Source organism: Zalophus californianus, chromosome 13, assembly GCF_009762305.2.
Source record: "Zalophus californianus isolate mZalCal1 chromosome 13, mZalCal1.pri.v2, whole genome shotgun sequence".
In the NCBI taxonomy this organism is placed as follows: domain Eukaryota; kingdom Metazoa; phylum Chordata; class Mammalia; order Carnivora; family Otariidae; genus Zalophus; species Zalophus californianus.
In genome coordinates this window covers 31,685,186-31,708,612 of record NC_045607.1, presented here as the reverse complement: position 1 = coordinate 31,708,612, position 23,427 = coordinate 31,685,186, and the positions used below count along the sequence as shown (strand labels likewise).

The 23,427-nt window shown below is 37.8% G+C and overlaps 1 protein-coding gene and 1 long non-coding RNA gene across 7 annotated transcripts in view; one reads left to right on the top strand and one right to left on the bottom strand.

Annotated features, from left to right (window-relative positions):
- Positions 1-8,449, bottom strand: part of LOC113934407 — a 37,336-nt gene extending 28,887 nt beyond the window's left edge. For both annotated transcript variants that reach the window (XR_003523666.1, XR_003523667.1), the window contains exons 1-2: positions 8,322-8,449; positions 2,358-2,609 (exon numbers count right to left, since the gene is read on the bottom strand). This is a non-coding gene — a long non-coding RNA (uncharacterized LOC113934407). The remainder of the gene's footprint in view (positions 1-2,357; positions 2,610-8,321) is intronic.
- A 10-nt stretch (positions 8,450-8,459) lies between these two features.
- Positions 8,460-23,427, top strand: part of STX17 (syntaxin 17) — a 71,202-nt gene continuing 56,234 nt past the window's right edge. For all 5 annotated transcript variants that reach the window (XM_027615345.2, XM_027615343.2, XM_027615346.2 and 2 more), the window contains exons 1-3: positions 8,460-8,490; positions 15,895-16,080; positions 20,933-20,998. In XM_027615345.2, coding sequence (XP_027471146.1) covers positions 15,958-16,080; positions 20,933-20,998 — 189 coding nt within the window. In that variant the 5' untranslated portion in view covers positions 8,460-8,490; positions 15,895-15,957. The remainder of the gene's footprint in view (positions 8,491-15,894; positions 16,081-20,932; positions 20,999-23,427) is intronic.

The following is a 23,427-nucleotide window of genomic DNA, read 5'->3' as shown; positions in this document are numbered from 1 at the left end:
TGAACTATTAACTCAATGAAGAATAAGTAAAAGTTTTTAATTTCACTTATTCCTTCTCCTGGGCTCTTCTTTATGTAGATCCAAATTTATGATCTATATCATTTTCCTTCTCCCTGAAGAAGTTCTTTTAACATTTTTTGCAGAGCAGATCTACTGGAACTGAATTGCCTCTTTTTTTGTGGGGGGATATGAAAAAGTATTTTTTTCTTCACTTGTAAAGGATAATTTCACTGAATATCAAATTCTAGGTTGTGCTTTATTGGCTTTTTTTTTTCCTCCAACACTTTAAATATTTCTCTCTACTGTCTTCTTGCTTGCATGGTTTTTGATGAGAATTCTGATGTAACTCTTATCCTTGGTCCTTGTGTGAAATGGACTAACACCATCTTGTACCAATCCTCCATGATGCCTGTCCTGTGACCTGAAACCTTCTTGAGCACAACCCTTCCCCCCTCCACATTCTTTCTTTTTGTTTAACCACAGCCTGGAGATAGGACTTTGACACACACCTAATCTTTTTTTTTTTAAGATATTTATTTATTTATTGCAATTGGAGAGAGGGGCAGAAGGAGATGGAGAGAGAGAATCTCTAGTAGATTCCACACTGAGCACAGAGCCCAACTCAGCGCTTGATCCCACAACCCTAAGATCATGACCTGAGCCGAAATCAACACTCGACTCGGAGGCTCAACCGCCTCAGCTGCCAAGGCGCCCCGACACACCAAGTCTTCTATATTCTCCCCTTGGGTAGTCCCCTAGCAGTACTCCCAGCCTCTAGGGCTATACAAGGTTTTAAGGGAGGTGGAGTGGCAGAGATATACTTGTCTGGTGGGTACCCACTCAGCCTTCTGTTTTAAGTTCCTTTAATAAAGCATTTCTCATTAAGTTGGACTTGGCCTTTTTCTTCTGTTTTAGGCTCCTTCTGACTTTGGAGGTCATTTTGCATATACCTCCCCTTCACAGAATAGTTTTCTACAGGTAAGGTGTTTATTTTCTCTCTGGCTTCTTTCAAGATTTTTTTCATTTTTTTTTTTTTTTTTGAGTTTGAATATGATATACCTAGATGTAGATTTTTTGGCGTTTATTTTGCTTGGTTTTCTCTGAGCTTACTGCATCTGTGGTTTGGTGTCTGTCATTAATTTTGGAAAAAGCCATTATTACTTCAAATATTTCTTCTGCTTCATTCTCTTTCTCTTTTCCTTCTGGTATTCCAACTAGTGTATATTACATCTTTTGAAATTGCCCCACAGATTTTTCCTGTTCTTTTTTTTTTTCATTCTGTTTTTTTCTTTGCATTTCAGTTTGGGAAGTTTCTATTGATGTATCTTCATACTCACTGATTCTTTCCTTGGGACCATGTCCAGTCTACTGACAAGCCCATCAAAGGCATTCATCATCTTCATTACAGTGTTTTTTATTCCTGGCATTTTCTTTTGATTCTTTCTTAGTTTCCATGTCTCTGGTTACATTACCCATCTGTTCTTGCATGTTGTCAGCTTCTTCCATTAAGCCCCTTGCCATATTAATCATACTTATTTTAAATTCCCTATCTGATCATTTACAGAATCTATGTCATATGAGTCTGGTTCTAATCCTTGCTTTGTCTCTTTAGACTATGTTTCTCCCTTGCCTATTAATAGCCCTTGCAATTTTTTGATGAAAGCCAGATATGATGTATCAGGTAGTAGGAACTGAGGTGAATTGGCTTTTACTGTGAAGTTTTGTGTTAATCTCCTAGGACTAAGCTATGTTTAATGTCTGCTGTACCAGTAGGTATCAGAGGCTTCAATTTCTTCTGGTATTTTTGTTTTAAAATTTTTCCTTAAAACTTCTTATATGGAGATTGCACCTTGCAGCTCTTTAAACTGTAATCCACTATGATTATATTGGAGGGGTAGTGTGGTGGTAAGGTGTAGGGGGAAAGGAACATCCTATAATCCTATGATTAAGTTTTTGTCTTTTGGTGGGCCCCTGTCCTTGGGCTATGACTTTCACAAGGGTTTCTCAACCTTTCCCCTACCCCACCTTAAGAGAGACAGGAAGGTTAAGAGGGGAGAGTTAGGTAACTTCTCATCTCCGCCCACCCCCCCATAAGTCTCTGGCTAAATCTTTTCCTTTGTAAAGTAGGCCTTTGTTATGGAGAAGGTCCTGGGTGTGTTTCAAAATGGTTTATTTTCCCCTCCTCTGCCAGAAACATGAGGAGTTTTGGCTTCAGAACCTGGTGAGGTTCCTGGAGGTACAAATCCATGGAAATGTGGGGTCCCCCCAAAGACTGCAGCCCCCAGGAGTTTCTCACTGTCACACAAGTCCACACTTCACTACGAACAATTTGTCAGTTACCATTTAGACGTTCCTACCAGCTTCAGATGTTCCAGAGGCTTCTGTTTCAGGTAAGCTGATGTTGGCTGTGATTCTTTGTATTTACTGGTCTCTCCAGATTTTGGAGGGCAGTTTGCCTGCAACCTCAATTCCCTGATAAGTCCAAGAAAAGTCATTGATGCTTAAGTTTGTTCAGCTTTGTTCTTGTTGTAAGGATGGGAGTGATGACTTTCAAGTTCTTTACATGTTGGAGCTGAAACTAGAAGCCCTCAGAAGTCTGTAAAAGCAAACTTAAAAAAATAGTATTGTCATTTATTCAATTATTCACTAATTAAGGTACAAGGCATTGAACTAGAATCTATGGGTAGATACACAGGTAAGCAAACATGGATCCTGCCTTCAGGGAGCTTATATTCTTTAAGAAAAAAAATTTAGTATGGTTGACACACAATGTTACATTAGTTTGAGGTGTACAACAGTGAGTGATTCCACATCTCTATACATCATGTTCTGCTCACCACAGTGTAGCTACCATCTATCACCATAGAACACTGCTACAATATAATTGACTCTATTCCCTGTGCTGTGCTTTTTATCCCAGTGACTTACTCAGTCCATAACTGAAAGCTGTATCTCCCACTCCCCTTCACCCATTTTGCCCATTCCTCCACCCTCCCCTTCCCTCTGGCAAATGTCAGTTTGTTCTCTGTTTGTATAGGTCTGTTGTTTATTCATTTGTTTTAGACCTGGAGGGTATTGTGGTAAGTGAAATAAGTCAAACCGAGAAAGACAAATACCAAAGGATTTCACTCAAATGTGGAACCAGGAAGCTTATATTCTAACGTGGGACGGTACAAGACAACGTCTCAACCCCTGTGCTTGAATGTGTTCAAAGGCATGTGGAAGCATTAACTTCCCCAGTGCCCAGTGCAACTGGGCCAAGTGGCAGAAGCTAAGAGCAACTATTTTAGTTTTGCTTTATAAATATCATCATTTTCTATTTGTGCCACGACAAGGAAAAGGTTGAAAAGCATTGAAGATGGTATTACTATAGTAAAATGTAGATAGTGATGTGTCAAAAAAAAAAAGATCAGATTATAAGGTAGATATTTGGAGAAGTCAGGCATTAAATTGAAAAATTCTAGAAATATGGGGAGGGGTCACATTTGGGGTGAACATGGAAAGATGAGTAGGATTTGGATGTGCAAAGAGAGAGGAGCAATTGGTGTAGGAGAGGGGGAAGGACTGGGGTGAAGAATAACAAGGAGTAACAAGGAGTTTAATTTGATTAGAGCACAGGATGTGTGAAGGGGAGTAATGGGAGATAGAAAGCAAGGTTGCACCCATGCAGAATATCTATCAATTTGCTTTCTGTATATCTATCATATCATATCATGTTTTATTTATTTATTTATCTTAAGCAGGCTCCACACCCAGTTTGTTTGTTTGTTTGTTTAATTTATTTATTTATGAATGACAGGGAGAGAGAATCTTAAGCAGGCTCCACACTGGGGACCCGATGCGGGGCTCAATCTCACCACCCTGAGATCATGACCTGAGCTGAAATCACAAGTCAGATGCTTAACTGACTGAGCCACCCAGGCACTCTATCTATCATGTGATTTTTAACTGACATTCCTGATAATAGTAACTAAGGCACTATAAAATTCAAGGTACCTTGCAAATTGCCGAAGTTTAAATAACATTTAGTATGATTCTAATGCTAAGTATGTTTACTGGGTTTGTTTTGTTTTGTTTTGTGAGTAAAGCAATAGAAGTTTATTAAGTGAGGATACAGTAAAAGCTGTCAAGAGTGAGAGGGTCCCAACAGGGTTGCCAAAGAGGGCCTTTAGGGTTGGTCTTTTATAGAAAGCTAACCAGGGAACTTAAATCCTTTAACATCTCTATTGATATCACCATTGTCATTACAAATAGAAATTTGCATCTTTGGAGGGTGAGTTGGACAGTGAGAGGTGTGGCTATGAGGAATTAGGTGAATAAAGCAAAAATTAGAGTTAAAATTACCCTTGAAAATTGTTTAAATTGCCCATAAGCTCCATCAAGCATGGCTTTATAAATACTACCTTATGCAATAATTCTTGGGCACACCAAGTTTTGAGAATAATTAAGGTAATTAAAAGAACAAAAAGTGGGGTGGGTAGGGGGGTTTTTAGGCAGATGTCTGGGCATTTAAGATACTCTACATGTGAAATGATGATTAAATTCCTATGTGGGGAATGGTTGATGAGTGGAGAATTCCAGAGTTACTGTATGCCCAGAGTTTACTCCTTTTGGTTTGATACGAGGTCTCTATAACTAATATACATGAACAAACTGTTCGGTGGATGTGGTGTGTGCGTGCGCATATGTACATGTGCGGGTGATGGTGGTAGGGGATAGTAAAGCAGAAAGTAGAAAGGTTTAAGTACTAAAGTCAACTGGAGCCAGGACTTTGAATGTGCTCCAAACTCTGTTTCTTTTTTGTGCATCTAAACATTTTCCCCTCCCTCCCCTCTCTCTTCCATGTCTTTTTATTTTATTTTCAAAGAGATGGAGGGCCTTAACTAGGGTAGGAATTACTATTGCTAATTCGCCACTACCTCAGAGAGAGGTAATAGAAATAATATTAAGGCAGTATCTATTTCCTTATTTACTAAGAGGTTTTGTTTGTTTTAAATCAAGAATTGCTAGCTCTTTATTTTCCTTTCTTATTGTGGGATAACTTACATAATGTACATAGACCTTAGGTGTACAGCTTGATGAATTTTCACGTATGTAATCACACCATGTCAATATATAAAACATTTCCAGCACCCTAGAAAGCTCCTTTATGCCCTCTCCCAGTTAATGCAATCCCAAAGGTATTACTATTATTACTTTATTTTTAACCTTTTTTCATCTCGGTTCCCAAGATGGTTGGGAAGATAGAATGCACAAAGAAATAGAATGCATTCAGAACTGCAGTAGATGTTTTAATAATTCATGGATCAAGAAAGAACCTAGTGAGGATAGTGGCTTTTGAATGTTTTTTGAGGGTGGCTCAGTAGGTTAAGCATCTGCTTTCAGCTCAGGTCATGATCCTGGTGAGCCTTCAGGCTCGCTCCCTGCTCAGTGGGGAGTTTGCCTCTCCCTCTCCGTCTGCCCTTCCCCCTACTCATGTTCACTTTCTCTCTCTCAAATAAAATCTTTAAAAAAAAATGTTTTTTGAACATGACCTGTAGTAAAAAATACCCCCCCAAAAAACAAAAATACTTTTTTAAAACCATGAAATAGGACATACCTACTATTCTCATCTCTTCACAATTACAAATAGGATCTAAGAGCAGCATGGCTTCTTCTGATTTACCAGTCTATGGAGTGAAAAACAGGGCCACTAAGAGCTCTTGCCGTGAGCATCTTCTCCTTTCAAGAAACCAGTTCAGCCTGAGGCCGGAATCCCAAATTCCTGGGAAAGGTATCTTATTCCAGTTCAAGTCAGGTGTCTGTTCCTGGACCAATTCACTGTGGTCATGGGCATGCATTCGCACTTGTACAAAATGGCTGCCAGAGGCTCATAACTGACAGCCTGCAGATTGGGCTGGGAGAGGCAGTTCCCAGAAAAGGATTGGGCTGGGAAGATAACCTCAGATTCTATCTCTATTATTGTGCCAAATCTGAATTTGACTCTCAGGTTCTCCATATACTTGCTCTGTGATACTAAAAAAAGTATTTCTTAATTCATACAGTGAATATATATTATTTTCTTAGTCTTTTCAATGTTTTCATGTTCCAAACACTGTGCTAGGTGCTAAGCAAATAGTAATATATACCTTTTCTCAAGAAATAGATTTATTCAGGTATGACTGACATTCAGTAAACACATATACACATATTTAAAGTGTACAATTTGGGGGGCACCTGGGTGGCTTAGTTGTTAAGCATCTGCCTTCAGCTCAGGTCCCCTGGGATCAAGGCCCACATCGGGCCCCTGCTCAGCGGGAAGCCTGCTTCTCCCTCTCCCGCTCTTCCTGCTTGTGTTCCCTCTCTCGCAGTCTCTCTCTCTCTGTCAAATAAATAAATAAAATCTTAAAAAAAAAATAAAGTGTACAATTTGGGGGGCGCCTGGGTGGCTCAGTTGTTTAAGAGTCTGGCTCTTGGTTTTGGCTCAGGTCTTGATCTCAGGGTTGTGGGATCAAGCCCCATGCTCCGCGGGGAATCTGCTTGAGATTCTCTCCCTCTGCTCCTCCCCTACTTGTGCGTGCTTTCTCTCTCTCTCTGTCTCAGATAAATAAGTAAGTCTTTAAAAAAAATGCATTAAAAAATAAAGTGTACAATTTGGTAAGTTTTGATATGTATAAACCCATGCAACTAGTACCCCAATAAAGATAATGAACATATCACCCTCAAAGTTTCCTCATGACCCTTTATAATTCTTCCCTCTACCCTCACCCCATTTAGCTATTACTCTTAATTCTTCAGAAAGGTCCTGTAATTCCTTATAAACAGAAACTTGATTCTCCTATTTTTGAATGTGGTCTTTTCTCCCACTACATTGTAAAATTGGCAATTTAGGAAAGCTATTTCTCTAGCTACCTTATTGAACTTCGCTTCAATTTTAATTCTTTCCTTTGGGTCTTCCAGGTAAGCAATCTTAATATGTGAAAATATTTTTTTCCCTTTTTCTTTCAAATATATGTATTTACTGTTTTATTTAGTTTGCCTTCCTGTTTCAGTTAGGACCTGGGGAAAATGTTGGCTGGTAGCAGCAGGCCTGCCCTGACAACCTCAGAGCCCCCAGGCATGAAAACAAAGAGTTCCACACACACTGTATGTTTAAATATTTAGAGATTATAAATCAAGCGAACAAACTGTTAGATTAAAAAGCTTTACCCTGCTAACTTGACACACCTAAATGATAGCAAACATACAGATAATAGCCGAGAAGGCTAGGTTCAAATTTAGAGTCCTTGAGATGTGTCTCCTGACTATAGTTGAGGCAGGTTTTCAGAACTTATTTTGAATGACCTTCATTTCAAAAAGATCTTGCTTAACTGACCTTTGCATGAAAAACATTTTCCCATGGCATGGCTTAATACTTTCATATTTCTTCTTAAAATTAAAAATTTACAAGCCTTTCATTCCTAGAGTAAAACAAACATCAGCATTCATTACACCCACAAAGAATCTCCAAATTGCTTAGGTATTTTTGCTTTACTTTAGAAATTGCTTTTCAAGACTTTCTCACAGGCCCCTAATCTTCTTTAGTCTACAATTTCTACCTCTACTCCAACTCCACTGGAGACCTTAAGACCTGAATTTCCTGAGCTGTGGCTTGAACATTCTTTTGATTTCTGAGGATAATACTGTCAGGAGATACATTCTAAACAAGTCATCTGAACATTCACAAGCACATAAGAAAGGGTGGGTCTGGAAGTCAGGCCATGTGACCCGGACCGGGCTTCAAAGCCAGCCATCTGCTTGGTCATTGGCAGCCGCTGGTCACTGGAAGAGCTTGAGAAGGAAATTAGGAAACCCAGTGGAGTTCCAACTCTGTTACTAACTGGCTGAACTGGAGTGAGTCACTTAAAACTCTTTGTTTAACCTCAGCGTCGTTATCAATAAAATTGGGATAAGGACAGTGGCATGAAGGACTCCCCCAGCTTTGGCGGGGCGGGAAATCATAACTTGTCTGAGTTTCAATTTCCGCGCCTGTTACGGTTGTTAAGACTTGTGTCCTGTTCACCTCATTGGGTTTTGGGGGACGAATGGGAGAAGGCACAACCTTTCGGAGCTTCAGTTTCTACATATGTAAAAACCTTAGAACACATGGCCAGCCCGCCAATAAAATTCCTGTTAAAACAGGAAAATGGACAGAAAAACTTTGCAAAATGTAGAAAGCTATGCATGTGTGAATTAAGTCGTACTGAAAACACAACACAAAAACCTAGAAGGTGATTGTGGGTCTCTCTCCTCCTGGCTCCAGTGTTGCAACCTTACAACACAAACTAAGACCAATTTCTTACCTCGTTCCCCCGGCGGGAAGCCGTCACAGCGTGGGTGCCACATCCCGTAGGGCCCAAAAGGGCCGGGAGGGGGCGTGATCCAGCCCGGCCAGCCCCTCACGACGCCCCGCCCCGTCGCGCCCGCGCCTGCGCCATGCACAGCAAGCGGCCTCGAGCGCCCCGGCGGGAGGTAAGGGGTTTGCGGGAGGCGGCCTCGGGGGCGTCAGGCCCTGACGGGCTTTGTGGCATGGGCGCTGAGTCCGCGCGCGGGAGAGGCTCCCGGTGGGAAGCCTGGCATCGGGTCCGGAATGCGAGCGCTTTGAGGGCTCCTCCCGGCTCCAAGAAGTGGCGGTTTCGTTTTTGGAAGCCCTTGTCGAAGCGGGTGTTGGGAGGCCGCCGACAGGGCGAGCGCGGCGGCCTCCTGGGGTCGCGGGGTGGGAAAGTTTCCTGCCCCTGCCCTGCCCGTGACGCAGTGTGGGCCCTAGGTCGTCAGGGTCGCCCGGCTGCGTGGCCCGAGACCGCCCGTGCATCCGTTCTCTGGTGGGGGCGTCTGGTGCTTGTGGCCCAGGGGCGCCGTGGGCGACACTGCGAGGGGTGACGCGAGCCTCGGGGGCAGTGAGGGGAGGACCGGGAGCCAGAGGTCGGAGCCTCCCGTCAGCCAGACCGGGAGGTGGTCTCCCGCATCTGACTCCCGCCTCGATAAATTCAGAATCAGAGGGCTTAGAGAAGAGACCATATGCGAGGATCAAGGGCCGGGACTTTTCTTTCCAAAGTCAGTGCCCGGTCCCCTAGTCAGAAGCACGGGGAGACGTGCCTGAGGACATTCGGGGCCACCACTGGGAGGACGTGGGATCTCTAGGCTGATGGACGGTGTTCATCGCTTTTGGGAGGAGGGCGGAAGGTTGCTGGCAGTTTGGACTTTTTCTGGGAAATGGGGCTTTTCACTTCCAAATAATCTATGTAGTGAACCCCCCGGTACTTTTTCCTCACGGGAAACAGGAGTATTAATGGTACTCAGCTGATAGTTGTAAGCACTAAAGAGTACTTTGTAGAGCACCTGGCACCCCGGCGTCCGCAAGTGTTAGTGCAATTCTTCAAAATGTTTGAGCTGTCTTCTGTGAAACATCAGTTCAGACGTTTTTAGAAAGCCTTTTTATTTTGAAATAATTTTACAAGTACAGAGAAGTTGCAAAAGTAAGAGAGTTCTCTACAGTTTCCTTTAATGTTAATGCCTTAGAGAACTATATAGTACAATTATCAAAAATGAGAAAGTATCATTGGTACAATTCGATTAACCAAACTACCACCTTTTTTCAGATTTCATAATTTTTTATACTAATGTCCTTTTCTTCTGTTCCAGGATCCAATATAAGATCCCACATTGCATTTAATTGGCATGGCTCCTTAGTCTTGTCTTGTCTTTCCTCATCTTGACACTTGTGAAGAATCCTGGTCAATTATTTTGTAGAGTGTCCTTCATTCAGTTAGGTTTTATCTGATGTTTTCTTAAGATTAGATTAAGGTTACGCATTTTTGTTGATACCACAGAAGTGGAGGTACCCTTCTCAGTTCATCATATGAGGGGTTCATGTTATGACACACTGCTTTTGATACTACTGTTGATCACTTGGTTAAGGATGGTGTCTGCTAGGATTCTCTAAATTTACTACTTTTCCCTTGAAATGAATCAGATATCTTGGGAGAGTTTCTAAACTGTAAAAATATCTTGTTTCTGCTCAAACCTTCACTTGCTGATTTTACCATCCATTGGTGGATCTTGCCTTCAGTGATTATTACTTTGATGTTCCAATGGTGGTTTTCTGTTTCCCTCATTTCCTTCTTTTATTAATTGGACTTCTTTAAGGAAGAGCTGCCCCTTCCTATTTATTTATTCAGTTATTTTTTTGTATCAGTATGGACTCATTTATTTTACTATTGGTCATTTTTGTTATTTATATTATCTCAGTGTTTTTGTTCCAGCCTTGTCCCTTGGGAATTTTTTCAGGTTGCTTCCTTTTGACAGGCTTCCATCACTTTTTGAGAACTTCCTTATTTTCTGGCACCATAAGATATTCCAGGCTTACCTTGTGTTTTCCCTGCCCCAGCCCTGGAATCAACCACTTCTCCAAGGGCCCATGGTTTCCTTTTCTGGAGAGTGGTACTTAAACACCAAGATCAGGGCACTAGGTGTGCTCATGTTTGTGGTTCCTGGCAGAAGACGGGAATATATATAAATATATATTTATATTTTTTAATAAATAGTTGTCCTTTACAAATAAATAAAACATTTTTAAAAATCTTTTTTTTAAAAGATTTTATTTATTAGAGAGAGCACAAAGCAGAGGGAGCAGCAGGCAGAGAGGGAGAAGCAGACTCCCCACTGAGCAGGGAGCCCGATGTGGGACTCTATCCCAGGACCCTGGAATCATGACCTGAGCCGAAGGCAGATGCTTACCGACTGAGCCACCCAGGCATCCCAATAAATAAAACATTTTATATTATATTTATTATATATTTATTTATGTACTTATAAAATATTAAATACTTATATTTTATTTATATTCATTATGTTTATTTGAAAATATATTTCTTAGCTATGTACATATATATCCACATAGTCCATGGATACACACACACACACACACCCATGCATACACAAAGATTTGTTTTTGTATTTATCTGTGTATATGTACTCATATATCTGTGTGTATATATTTAAAAAAAAATTCATTCTGAGAGTTCCATTTGTAAACCAACACCACAGGGTTCATTCTAGTCATGCCCCTTATTTGTTACTTCTTCCGTTGACAGAAATCTGGCTTTCATGTTCTACAAAATATTTTCTTATTTGCTCAATTCTCATATACACATAAAGGATTTTCAGGATTTCTAACTCATACTCCTATAAAAAACAAATTTGCTAATTAGAAAACAGTGTGTGTAGTTCTTTTTGTCTTTAGCCTTGTGGTATCCAGTTAAAATAGTGTTTTCCAGAGTTACCTATTTTAATTATTTTCTTCCCCTACTTTCAGTGTGGTTATGCTATTCATTCGTTTTTATTAGTTCGTGTTCCATTTTGTGTTCCTCCACATTTTGTTTTTGTTTTTTAGTCTTCAAAAATTCATTCTTTGTAATGTACAGTTCTGTTAGTTTTGACAAATGCATATAATTGTGTATCTACCACCACTGTCATGACACAGAACTGTTTTTTTTTAAAGATTTTATTTATTTTTCAAAAGAGAGAGAGAGAGACAGTGAGAGAGGGAACACAAGCAGGGGGAGTGGGGGAGGGAGAAGCAGGCCTCCCACTGAGCAGGGAGCCCGATGTGGGACTCACTCCCAGGACCCTGGGATCATGACCTGAGCTGAAGGCAGATGCTTAACGACTGAGCCACCCAGGCGCCCGACACAGAACTATTCTATCACCCCAAATATTCCATTACGCTTAAAAAAAAAAAATGTTACAAGGAAATCAACTCTACAGAAGTTTGGGAAATTAGGCATTTTTTTGTGTTTTGTCTTGTGTTTTTCATAGGCCTCTTTGACACAGTTGTGATGTTAAAGTAAATGTATTTTTTATTTTTGTCATATCAGAAATATGTTCCAGGTTTTTGACTGAAAAATCAAGAAATGCTGAAATACAATTACTTGTTTTTCAATATATTTTAACACCACGTTTTGTATGTTGGATTACATACCTTCCTTTAACAACTTACAAACCTTATTTGAGCTATTTTATAATTGGAGCTACTGCTGGACAACTTTCTGTAACATCATGATTTATGCAATTATTTGAATGTTATGTTCTCATGTTAGTGTATGTAGGCATTTTATTATAATTTTATAAAAATGGAAATGGTGGAGAGAAGAAAAAAATACTGGCCAGGAGGAGACCAAGAGTTGGAAAAGTCTCTTGGGAGGTTCTTGGGGCAGAATGTCTTCCCTGATAAATGATTCTTATGAGGCAGTAGGTTTTCCTTGGACACAAAAAGCTGAGGGACAGAATCATGCATAACTCTAACCTGGAAATACCACTTTTGGAACTGAAAAAATCTATCATCATAGCATAGGGGAACAGTGCAAACAAGTCAAATATCTAATAATTTTTTTTGTTACGTATACTATAAACTGATTAGTGGAGGAGAAGACAGAATCATTAGAGTTGTATATCAAATGATACATAAATTTTAGAGGCAGATGGGATATAAAAGGGCATCTAGACAGCACAACATTGCAAAGCCAAAAGTAGAGATTGGGAGATAATACTTAGATTATATGGATCTATTTACGAACACTGTATTTTCTTATTCAAATAATAAAGTTTTTGTTCAGAGGAGTGGCATGTTGCAAATGGTGTTTTCGGTATATTAATTGGTGGTAATCTGTGAGGAAAAATTGGAGATGGGAAAGAATCTAAAGGCGGCCAATTAAGACACTTGTAAGGTGCTGTGCATATTGCATTGTTTGGAATGATGGGATTAGAAATGATGAAGGGATGTGTGAAGAAATATTTTAGTTCCATCAGCATCTACTGAGAACCAGGTATGGTTTAAAAAAAAAAAAAAAGGAATGGTGGTAGATAAAAAGATAATCTTCCTATGGGATATAACTTGCATGGTAGAAAAAAATGCAAGCAATATGATAAACTGGGAACATTCTGAGACAATAATTTATGAGTCTTTTATATATATATATGTTAAATATAATAAGGAAAAGATACCCCTGTAGTAAAATAGATACATAGCACTAGCAGGCAGTTCATAAGAAGAATTGCAAATGGCTAATGAATCAATGCCACCAGTAATTTAAGGAATGCAAAATAAAACAATAATTAGACACCATTTTTGAAGGTCTAAGGAGGATGATAGTACCATGTATTAGTGGGAATATGGGTAATTGGATATTTTGATATGTTGCTAGTGGGTATGTAAACAGGCACAACCTTTTGGGACATTTGGTATCAAAGCCTTAAAAAAATGTGTGTGCCTATTTGATTTCTAATTACTTATTTTGAAGAAACAGATGGTAGTATGGATTTATGTGTAAGAAGGGTAATTACACTGTAGTGCAGTATATAATAGTGGAAAATTGTGCACAACCTAAATAGCCAACAATAGATGATTGATTAAATTATGGAGCATCTATGTAATGTAACACTATGCTGCTATAAAAGATGTAGAAAAATAGTAATTTACGTGGAAAGATTTGTATTATATTTGATCAGAGTATTCAAAATAAATCCTTTCATTCATTCATTCATTCATTCATTTATCCACCCAGTAATAGCATACTTTATTATATTCATAGCTCCTTGGCATTCATCTCCTTTGGGTTTATTTTATTGTTAAAGTGTGCCTTTTAGTTGTTCTTTTAATGAGGGGGCTTGCTTATAAACTGTTATGTCTGAAAATGATTATTTTGCCTTCACTTCTGAATAATAATTTACCTGGGTATATACCAACTCTCTCAGCACCTTGAGGATATTCCTGTCTTTTGATATCTTGCTTTGATGAAAAGTTTGCTGCTTTTGTTGCTTTAGTTTATCTTTATCTCTGGTTTGCTTTTTCTGAGATTTTTTTGTTTGCCCTTCACGTTCTGCAATTTCCCTACCATGTGTTGGTAAATCTTTTTTTTAATTTATGCCACTTGGGGCTTATGTGCATTTTCAATTTGAGGTCTTGCATCTTAATTCTCAGCATGTTCTCTTTGAATAATGCCTTTTCACCACTTTCTTTCTTCTTCCCTTATGGGACTCCTATTTGTTATTGAGCTTCTCATTTTATCTTTTATGTTTTCATCTCTTTATTCCTCTGTGTTCTGACTGATAATTTTCCAATCAATAATTCTCCCTTCTGCTACATAGTTTATTGTTTAGCCCATTTTTGAGGTTTTTATTTCTCAATTTGTACTTGGTTTTTCAGATTAGCCTACTACTATTTCATAGTATTACCTAATTTTTAAAAGGATTCTATTCCTTCCTTTATATCTTTTAGTATTTTTAACTAATTATTAATTATTCTTTTTAGATTATTATCTTTAGTCCCTTAGCTATGAATTTTCCTGTTGTGTTGGGTCTGTGGACTCTCAGCAATGAACTTCTCTAGGTATCTCCAATTCCCATTCACTACTGTACCTGTTGAACTCTTATTTTTGGTGTGTGGAGATTTCCATTTTTTGCTTTCAAGCTTAAACATAAAAACCAAGTTACTAAGTTGATGAGATAGTCATATAACCAACACTTCAAGATTTTCAACTGTGAAAGAAAGAGAAACAACATTATTTAGATTTATAGTTCTTAATGCTTCTGCAGTGATGTCTTTTTTTTTAATATCATAAAAGCAATGGACTCTGTCCTCTGAAATAACTCAAAAATACATTCACAATTATTCATAAAGATTCAGGGACTCCATAAAGTGTATTTGCGAACGTCTGTCTGTATGGACCCTGGTTTAAGACCCCATAACCCATTGGGATTAACATAGTCAATTTTTTTTTTTTTTAATACGGCAGAGGTTGTGGGCTAATGAGATGGCATGAAAGCAAAGTTGCACAACGGTGATTTAACAGTGGAGCCCTTTATTGATGTAAAATCTAACGTGCACAAATTTATGAAGTAGATATAAGTAAATTTTCTCCAACTGAAGCAGGCATGGGGTCCTGGAGCCTGCTCACTTGCTGTCCTCTACCCTCACGTACCCTGGCCCCAAAAGCATACTCTTGGACATTTTGGAACACTGGTAGGAAACTCCTGGTGAATTAGAAAAAGCATTTGAGGGGCGCTTGGGTAGTTCAGTCATTAAGTGTCTGCCTTCGACTCAGGTCATGATCCCAGGATCCTGGGATTGAGCCCTGCATTGGGCTCCCTGCTCCGTGGGAAGCCTGCTTCTCCCTCTCCCACTCCCCCTGCTTGTGTTCCCTCTCTCACTGTGTCTCTCTCTGTCAAATAAATAAATAAAATCTTAAAAAAAAAAAAAGAAAAAGCATTTGATTGTACTCTCAGGAATCCTGGATTCTTATTCCAGCTCTGTCACTGGTTATTTGTATTGGTTGCAGACAACACTAATCACTCTCTAAGAAAGGGAAGAGACAGTTTAAAGGACATCAGTGAGAAGAGTTGCATATGATGTTATAATATATTTGAAGTATATAATTACATAAATTAGGTCAGAAATGGGAGTTTGATACAAGCAGAAATGTTAGGAAATTTTTTCTTTTGATTTTGCCATTTGACATCTTTTTAAAAAAGGTTAGTCATTGTCCAGGATACATTGGGAAATGAAAACTTGGACAGTAAACTCATAGTTTAAAAATAAAAAAAGGTATTTAAGTGTATATGTTCTTATTTGGAAAAGAACCTGGAAAGACATGAAAAGAGAGATGATTGATTCTGTTTTATCCTCTTTTTTGTATTTTCTAAACATTTTAAAGTGCATATACATCTGTAGAAAGAAAAAGGTTTCAAAATAAAAGGTTTAAGTCAAGTTCAGAATTAAGTTGAAATATATATTTAGAATAAATTATAAAATTACCTCATTGTTGGCTTTTAAAAATAATAGAAACTGATTAAAAACATTCTTAAATATTTCCCTTTTAGATTTTTCTATGTGAGTGGAGAAGACAGTTGCTGCAAGTAGAAGTCACACAATATTTTTTTAGGATGTCTGAAGATGAAGAAAAAGTGAAATTACGCCGTCTTGAACCAGCTATCCAGAAATTCATTAAGATAGTAATCCCAACAGACCTGGAGAGGCTAAGAAAGCACCAGATAAATATTGAGAAGGTGGGTTTTTTTCATTTCCTACCACAAGAAACAGTTGCGAATTCTGACTTATATTTGTGCATTTCAACTAAATTTAGAATATTAGATAAGAGGCTTTGGTAAAACATCCATCTCCTATTGATTTAGTAACATTCATTTTTTCATCTGGGTTTTTGTTTTACAAATATACCTCATATTATTCTTTTTTTAGGGAGGGATATAAGAATAGAAACTATACCTTTTAAGTTGTACATATTGACATATTAGGCGGTTAATAATTAAAATGCAAATTGTTTGATAGTGCACCATAATGTGAAGGCAGTGAACTTGGCTAATGGGCCTGCCTTAATTTCCTTCACCCCATGGGAAGTTTTTTGAACTTTGGTGTCTATAAGTAACTCCTATCCTCTTCAGGTGCACATAGAGTCAAGAGGTAAATCATTGTGTGATATGAGGGAATTTCCCAAACTGACTTCTTCCCTTTGAGGAAAGCCCCAAATTGAGAAATACCACCTAGAGGTCAGTTTAGGAAATAAGTAGAGAGAAGAACTAGTCTCATGGATCATGGTAAAGGTTGCATAGAATCTGGACTGGCCAGCATCTGGTGGCATAGCTGTGGCATTCATGGGAACGTCGGGTTTACTGAATACTGAGCATTGACTTGGCAGATTATATCATTTTATTTGCTGTAGGTCAGTAGGATTTGCTCCTTCAAAAAGACCTCCCCAGTATAAATTTCAAGCTGTGTGGCCGGCCCTCCATTAATTTTTTGCGGTGGGGGGGGTGGGGTGGAAGTGGTCATTAAGCCTTTCAGTATAAACAGTATTTGTCACCCTCACCTGAGTACCTTATACAACTAAGAGTGTCAGCTTTTTTCCGCCCCAAAGATACCATCTGTTTTCCTAGTATTTAAGTCTTTCCAAAAAGTATAGAAAATAAGTACCAGGAATATTAAGATGAAAATTTCAATGCAAGTATGAAGCTATCTGGAATTCAAGATTGCTATTTTGTCATCTCTTAAGTTTTTCTTTATTCGTAGACAATAAGTACTGTGACTTTTTAGGGTGGGAGAGTTGTCTGGTAAACTGGTTATTCTTGTCATGAGTAGAAACAAATTACAGGGCTCCATGCTTTGATTAATGAGGAGGGCTCGTTCTTTTAGCACTATAACAATATAGAAATCGAGTTGTTTACTTTGGTTGATCATATCTGGGTGGCCGGTTGGTAAGGTGTGTTTTAAAGTCCTGAGCTTATATCAAAGCCCTCAGTTACAAAGATGACTAGAATTTGGCAGTTGAATTGATTCTGAAAGCTAGACATAGGTGGACTATGGCCTATTAAGATAATTTCTTTCCTTTATTGCCCAATATTACCTTTGAGGTTTGGCATGTCTTAGATTTCCCATTTCTTGTACTTACTCTATATAAAGTGCCTGCAGTCATACCCTCAGATCCTAGCCACATGTACCACCCATCAGTTATCAATGGAAAAGCCAGAACCCTGGGAACAAGGAAGGTGGGGATAGGAAAGGATTTATTATTGAGTTGGTTAGTTGTGCCAAACTTTATAAGAAAATTATTCCAGAGTTATATTGATCTTTCTCTGCCATAACATTTTTCCTTTAGCATTTTGTGAAATTTTTACTTAATGTGAAATTTTTAGACAATATCAGAATAATTACAATTTACAATATAGGTGATGTCTGAAGCTAAGCAAACTCATGCTGATCTGTGTTTTATTCTGTATTCTTGATCATTATACTGTCTCTAGGATTTCTAGTTTTACCATGAAAGTGACTTTTTAGGTAGAAACATTTAAAAACTGCCGTGTTCACTGTGGACAAAAGAGTTAAGAACTAGGTTTGGACTCCAGGTGTTTGACAGTGCCTCACTTTAAAAAAGGCATATTCTTCCTGGGGGAAGGGTGTAGAAAGATAAAATACTTATTATGTTAGCCATCAGTCATCCAATATGAATTTAAAAGAAGAAAGTCACACTGAAGGGAAATTGAAGGTAAGCCTTGGTGGAGTGATTCCCCAACATCCTTAAACAATGAGAGTAGTGTGCTGTGGACACCTGGGACTGTATTCCATAGGTCCTTCAGTATTACATTTTATTACACATGATAGATTAGAATGCAGTGCTGAAATTTGAAGTGTTAGCATTCAGCTTTCTTGGCTAACGTAAGATAGGCTTAAACATAGTTAACAGAAACAAGATCATATGCTTGGAACATGATTTTCTTTGTTTCATATTGTAAGGTTAGGAGAAAACTTACTGTGTAGCATGTACTGTGCTAGTATATGGTTAAAGTACAAGTGGCAGAAAACCCCGAAATAGTGTATTAAATCAGATAGACCTTTTTTGTTTTTGCTTTATTTTTAACTGCTCATAGTTACAGAGACACTCCAGGCTGCAGTGGCAGCTCAGCAGTCAGTAAAGACCCGGGCTCTTTTTATCCTGCTCTCTGATCCTCAGCTTGTTTCTATCTTGCATGTAAAATAGCAGCTCCAGCCTCAGCTATTACATCCACATTCTAGCTAAGATGAAATAACGAGAATCATATTTTTGCTATGTTCTTTTTTTCTGTCACTTCTCTTTTTTCTCTTTTAAAGAGAATCTTCCTGTTCTTGTTTCATGGATGCAGTATCATAGCATCTCTCTGGTGGTTTTATTATTATTTTTTAAGTTTTTATCTGCTTCTTTGTTTTCCCTGAGTTTCTTTATTCTTTCTTCCCTTTTAAATTTATTTTTTGCTTTCTCTCCCCCCACCTCCCTCCTTTCTTCTTTGTGTCAGCCTGCAGTATTATGGGCATTGCTTGGCTAGCTGTTGATATTTAAGAGTGCTAATTGGAAAGTATTTGTGTGTGTAGCAGGAAGTAGGTGGAGTCTTGTTACCTGGAGGGGTGAGCAGGTGAAGGATCTGTTTTAATGGGGAACCACAAGATACTCTTCTGGAATGTGGTCTTCTGTGGTGATAGGGGCAGTGTAGTTGCTTGGGCCTGCAGAGAGCATTGGTAGACTACCTCTTCCTTCATAAACTTTCAACCAATCCTTCCACCCCACCATACACATACATAGTTGGGTTTTAGAAAAGAGCAGAGATAAATGCTTGTGTTCAATCTTCCAGGCTTAATGAGAAGGGAAGTCATTAATTACAAGAAATAAATGTATGTCAGCTTTTCCTAAGTGTTGGTGTTTGCTGTTTCTTTTGTTGTTAGCACTGAGAAGTTCATAAAAAATAAGGTTTCTGATCCTTAAGAAGTATACAGTCCAGTTAAGGAAATAAATTAAGTAATATTCAGAGAATAATAGTGACATATAATTGTGAAAATGAGTGGCATGGACTGTCCAGGTTAGGTATGAAGCACAAAGTATATGGTACAAAATCAAACCTAATCAGTCTCATTGAATTGTTTTATATATATATAAAACAAATTTTATGTATATATAAATATATATATAAAACACTCACTTTGATCACTTCATGTATAAGAACCTTATATAATAATATACTTCCAATTCCTCTTCCAAGGTCTTTATAGTATTAATGTCATATAGTTTGCTTCTGTGTATGTTATTACCCAATAATACATTGTTGTTATTTTTGTTTTAAACAGAGTTTTCTTTCAAAGAGATTTTTAAAAAAAAAAATTTTTTTTTTAAAGATTTTATTTATTTGAGAGAGAGAGGGAGAGTCGGGGCAGAGGGAGAGGGAGAAAGTCTTAAGCAGACTGTGCACTCAGTGTGGAGCCTGAGGTGGGGCTCGATCCCATGACCCTGAGATCATGACCTGAGCCAAAATCAAGAGTCCCCATGCTTAACCAACTGAGCCACCCAGGCGTCCCCCATAAAACGTTTTATATGTACCATTTTCAGTGCTCTTCATTCCTTTGTGTAGAGCCAGGTTTCTCTCTGGTATCATTTTTCCATCAGCCTGAAGGACTTCTTTTTTTTTTTTTTTTTAAGATGTATCTATTGAGAGAGAGAGAGAGAAGGAACTAGCGGGAGAGGGAGAGAGAGAGAAAATCTCAAGCAGATTCTGAGGAGCCCATCAGGGGACTCGATCTCATGACCTGAGGTCATGACCTGAGCTGAAATCAAGAGTTGGATGCTTAACTGACTGAGCCACCCAGGTGCCCTTACATGGGGCATTTTCATGTTTCTGTCCTTTCACAGTATTTCTAGGTTGATTTTTTTTTTTCTTTCAATGTATACTATACCAGTGATACAGTTATCTCCTAACATTAATTATTTGGATTTTTTATTTCAACCAAGAATAGTTTGGTGTTGATGTTTATACAAGTATTGTGCCATAATGTTACCACATTTTGCTATGGTTCCTGTCAAATGAAGAATTTTCCCATTATCATGCTCATAAAGTTTCGTGGTTGAAACTCTGAAAGCTAAACATTGCCTTGGTAAAAACTGAAGCATGTATATTAAATGTTCATTTTCATTTTTGTGTACTTTCTAATCTGCAGTATTAATGTTACTTTTTCTCAAAGTCAGATTTTATTTTTAATACATTGACAAACTTCTAAAATTCTTCATAAATAATATCTCATGAGCACTCTTAATCTTATTTTTCATTCTTTTACATTCTCATTATTTTTTTCATCTCCAAAGAATTTGCAAGACAGAGTACACTGTCTTTTTTCAGCAAAATAAATTTATTTCCTTTACCATTTGCCAGAATGTTTTTGAAGATTTCCTACTTGTTTTGTCATTGGACAGTTAATTGCCACTATTAAGTCAATAACTTTAGCTGGTATGTTTAAGTTTGGTTAGGTGAGTGGGGATTTTTGTGGTAACTAGAAGTAATAAGTTTAGTAATTAAAAAAAAAACTGTATCTTTCCTCTCTTTTGTATAGTACCAAAGATGCAGAATCTGGGATAAGTTGCATGAAGAACATATCAATGCAGGACGTACAGTTCAGGTAAGGCTATTACGTTGTTTCTAGTAAATCAATATGGAAAAGACAGTCTTAAGAAAATTTTGCTAAAATAACTACCCTTGTGGTTGGATCCTTTTATGCATATTTGTAACTATTTCTTTAAGGGTGCATTTTTAGCAGGATTTACTGAATCAAATGTCATACATATTTTTAAGATTCTGATTCATATTACCAAAATTTCCTCCAGAAACAATGTATCAACTTATACTCAAAATCATCGCATTTTCCAAAAACCTTACCACCATTAGTATTACCCATTTCTTAAAATTTTGCTGATTAGTAGTTAAAATACTGTTGCTTTGTTGTTTTAATCTGGAGTGTTTCTTTTTATTGCTTTGAATGGTAAAAGTTTTTTTCATATGTGCCTTGGATAGTAATATTTCTTTTGTAAATTTCCTGTTCAGGTCCCCTGCATATATTCTGTTGTCTTTTGCAAGAGTTTTGAATAATTTTAAGATATTGTTCTTCTGTCTATAATACTGTTACAGTAACATAATGTTGCAAATATTTTTTGCAACTATTGTTTTTTTAATAAATATTATTTTAAATTAATTTTAAAAAAATCATGTATTTACATAGTTAAAAGCCAAATAAAGTTAGAAGGCTTTACCCTTCTCCGTCTCCAAGTCCTACTTGGAAGAAACCACTTTTAATCATTTTGGCCATTTTCCCTGGTATTTAGCTCTTTATTCCTTAATATCATGTGTAGACTGGTATTAATCAGGTTCGGGCATTATCTCTTCTTGCCATAATAGGTGAGATCTAGCTTTTTATTCTGCTTTTGTACTTCCTTTCTCCTTACACAATTACATATATTGTAATTTTTGGTTAAATTATAAGTATTTCATTATTTTGATTACAAAGATATTGTTTCCTTCTAAGTCAAATAGTGAGATAGTATAGTCTTTGCTTTTTATGAAGTTAATAGTTGTCTCTTTTTTTTATTTCCTGGCTCTCTGTGTATTTGTAGTTAATTTTTTTCTAAATGCTATCAATAATAATTTTCATATGCTCAAATATACTACGTTCCATTCCTTATCCTGAAGACTCCGTCCTGTAGCCCTGATCCCAGTCCCAATCTGGACTTAGTTTGTTGCACAGCTGCTGTTCTGGGACTTCCTTCAGCTGCTCTTCTGTGTTGGGTCCCTGTTTTCCTGGATATCATGTCTTAGTCATTTTTGGTTTACTCCATTGCTTTGTTGGAATACATCTTATAGTAGCTCTCTAAATAAGGGTACCTTGGAGATAAATTTTTATGTTGTTATGAGTCTGAAAAATACCCTTCTTCTCCCCTTACATGTGATTGCTAATTTCAGTAGGTATAGAATTCTAGTTGGAATTCTCTCAAATTTGAAGGTTCTCTAGTTTAGTGTTGCTCTTAATAAAGCTGATACCTGATTTCCCAATTGTATGAGATCTGTTTTTCCCCCCTCTTTGGGAGCTTTTGTAATCTGTTTAATCCCTGGTGTCCTCAAATTTGATCATGATGTGCTTTGTGTTAGACTCTTTCAATCTAAAAACTTACGTTCTTTATTAGTTCTGGGAAATTTAATTATTTTTTAAAGACTTATTTATTTTAGCAAGTGTGTACTAGCAGGGGGAGGGGCAGAGGGAGGAAGAGAGAATGCAGACCCCCGCTGAGTCCAGAGCTCCACAATGATCCCAGGATCTTGAGATCATGACCTGAGCGGAGATCAAGACTCAGATGTTTAACCAACTGAGCTACCTGGTGGGAAATTTAAATTATTTGATAATTTATTCCTCTGCTTTTTTTTTTATCTTTAATTGCAGGAGTCAGCAAACAGTGGCATTTTCCTTGGAGGAACCTCCAAATATCAGTAGCTGGAGGTTCTGGTTTAGTTTTCTAGAGAAGAATCCTCATTCCCCTAGGGCAAGTAGACATTTATTCTTCAGTTACAGAAGCAGGCTAAGTGAAAGCTGCTAGGCTTTCATTGTTCAGTACAGGTTTTCACATAAATCTTTTAGCCCTGTGCCTGGTGTTTGAGTCTCTACAGTTTGTTTCTCCAAAGAGTGTATCTGTGGTCTTCTTGCATCTCAGAGGTTTCTATAGCTGCAGTGTAGTTAATAGATTGGAACAGAGTGAAATGAATGCAAGAGATTCTTTAGGAGAGATTACAGAGATATTGGAGATGGAAAAAAACAGATTGACATGAGGTCTGATAGAAATTTGACTTACCTCTTTACATATGTATTTTACTGCTTGCTAACTAGATTATAGACCTGAAGATCAGGGATTGTGTGTCAGCTGTTTGCATATTCCACAGTACCTGGTGTTCAGCAAGATTCAGTGTTTATTGAATGGTATTAAGCACTTAAATGTCAGTGAGATTATGACGACTAGGATTTCTTACCATCTTCACTGTTCAGTAGGTCAGTAAAAATCACTTATT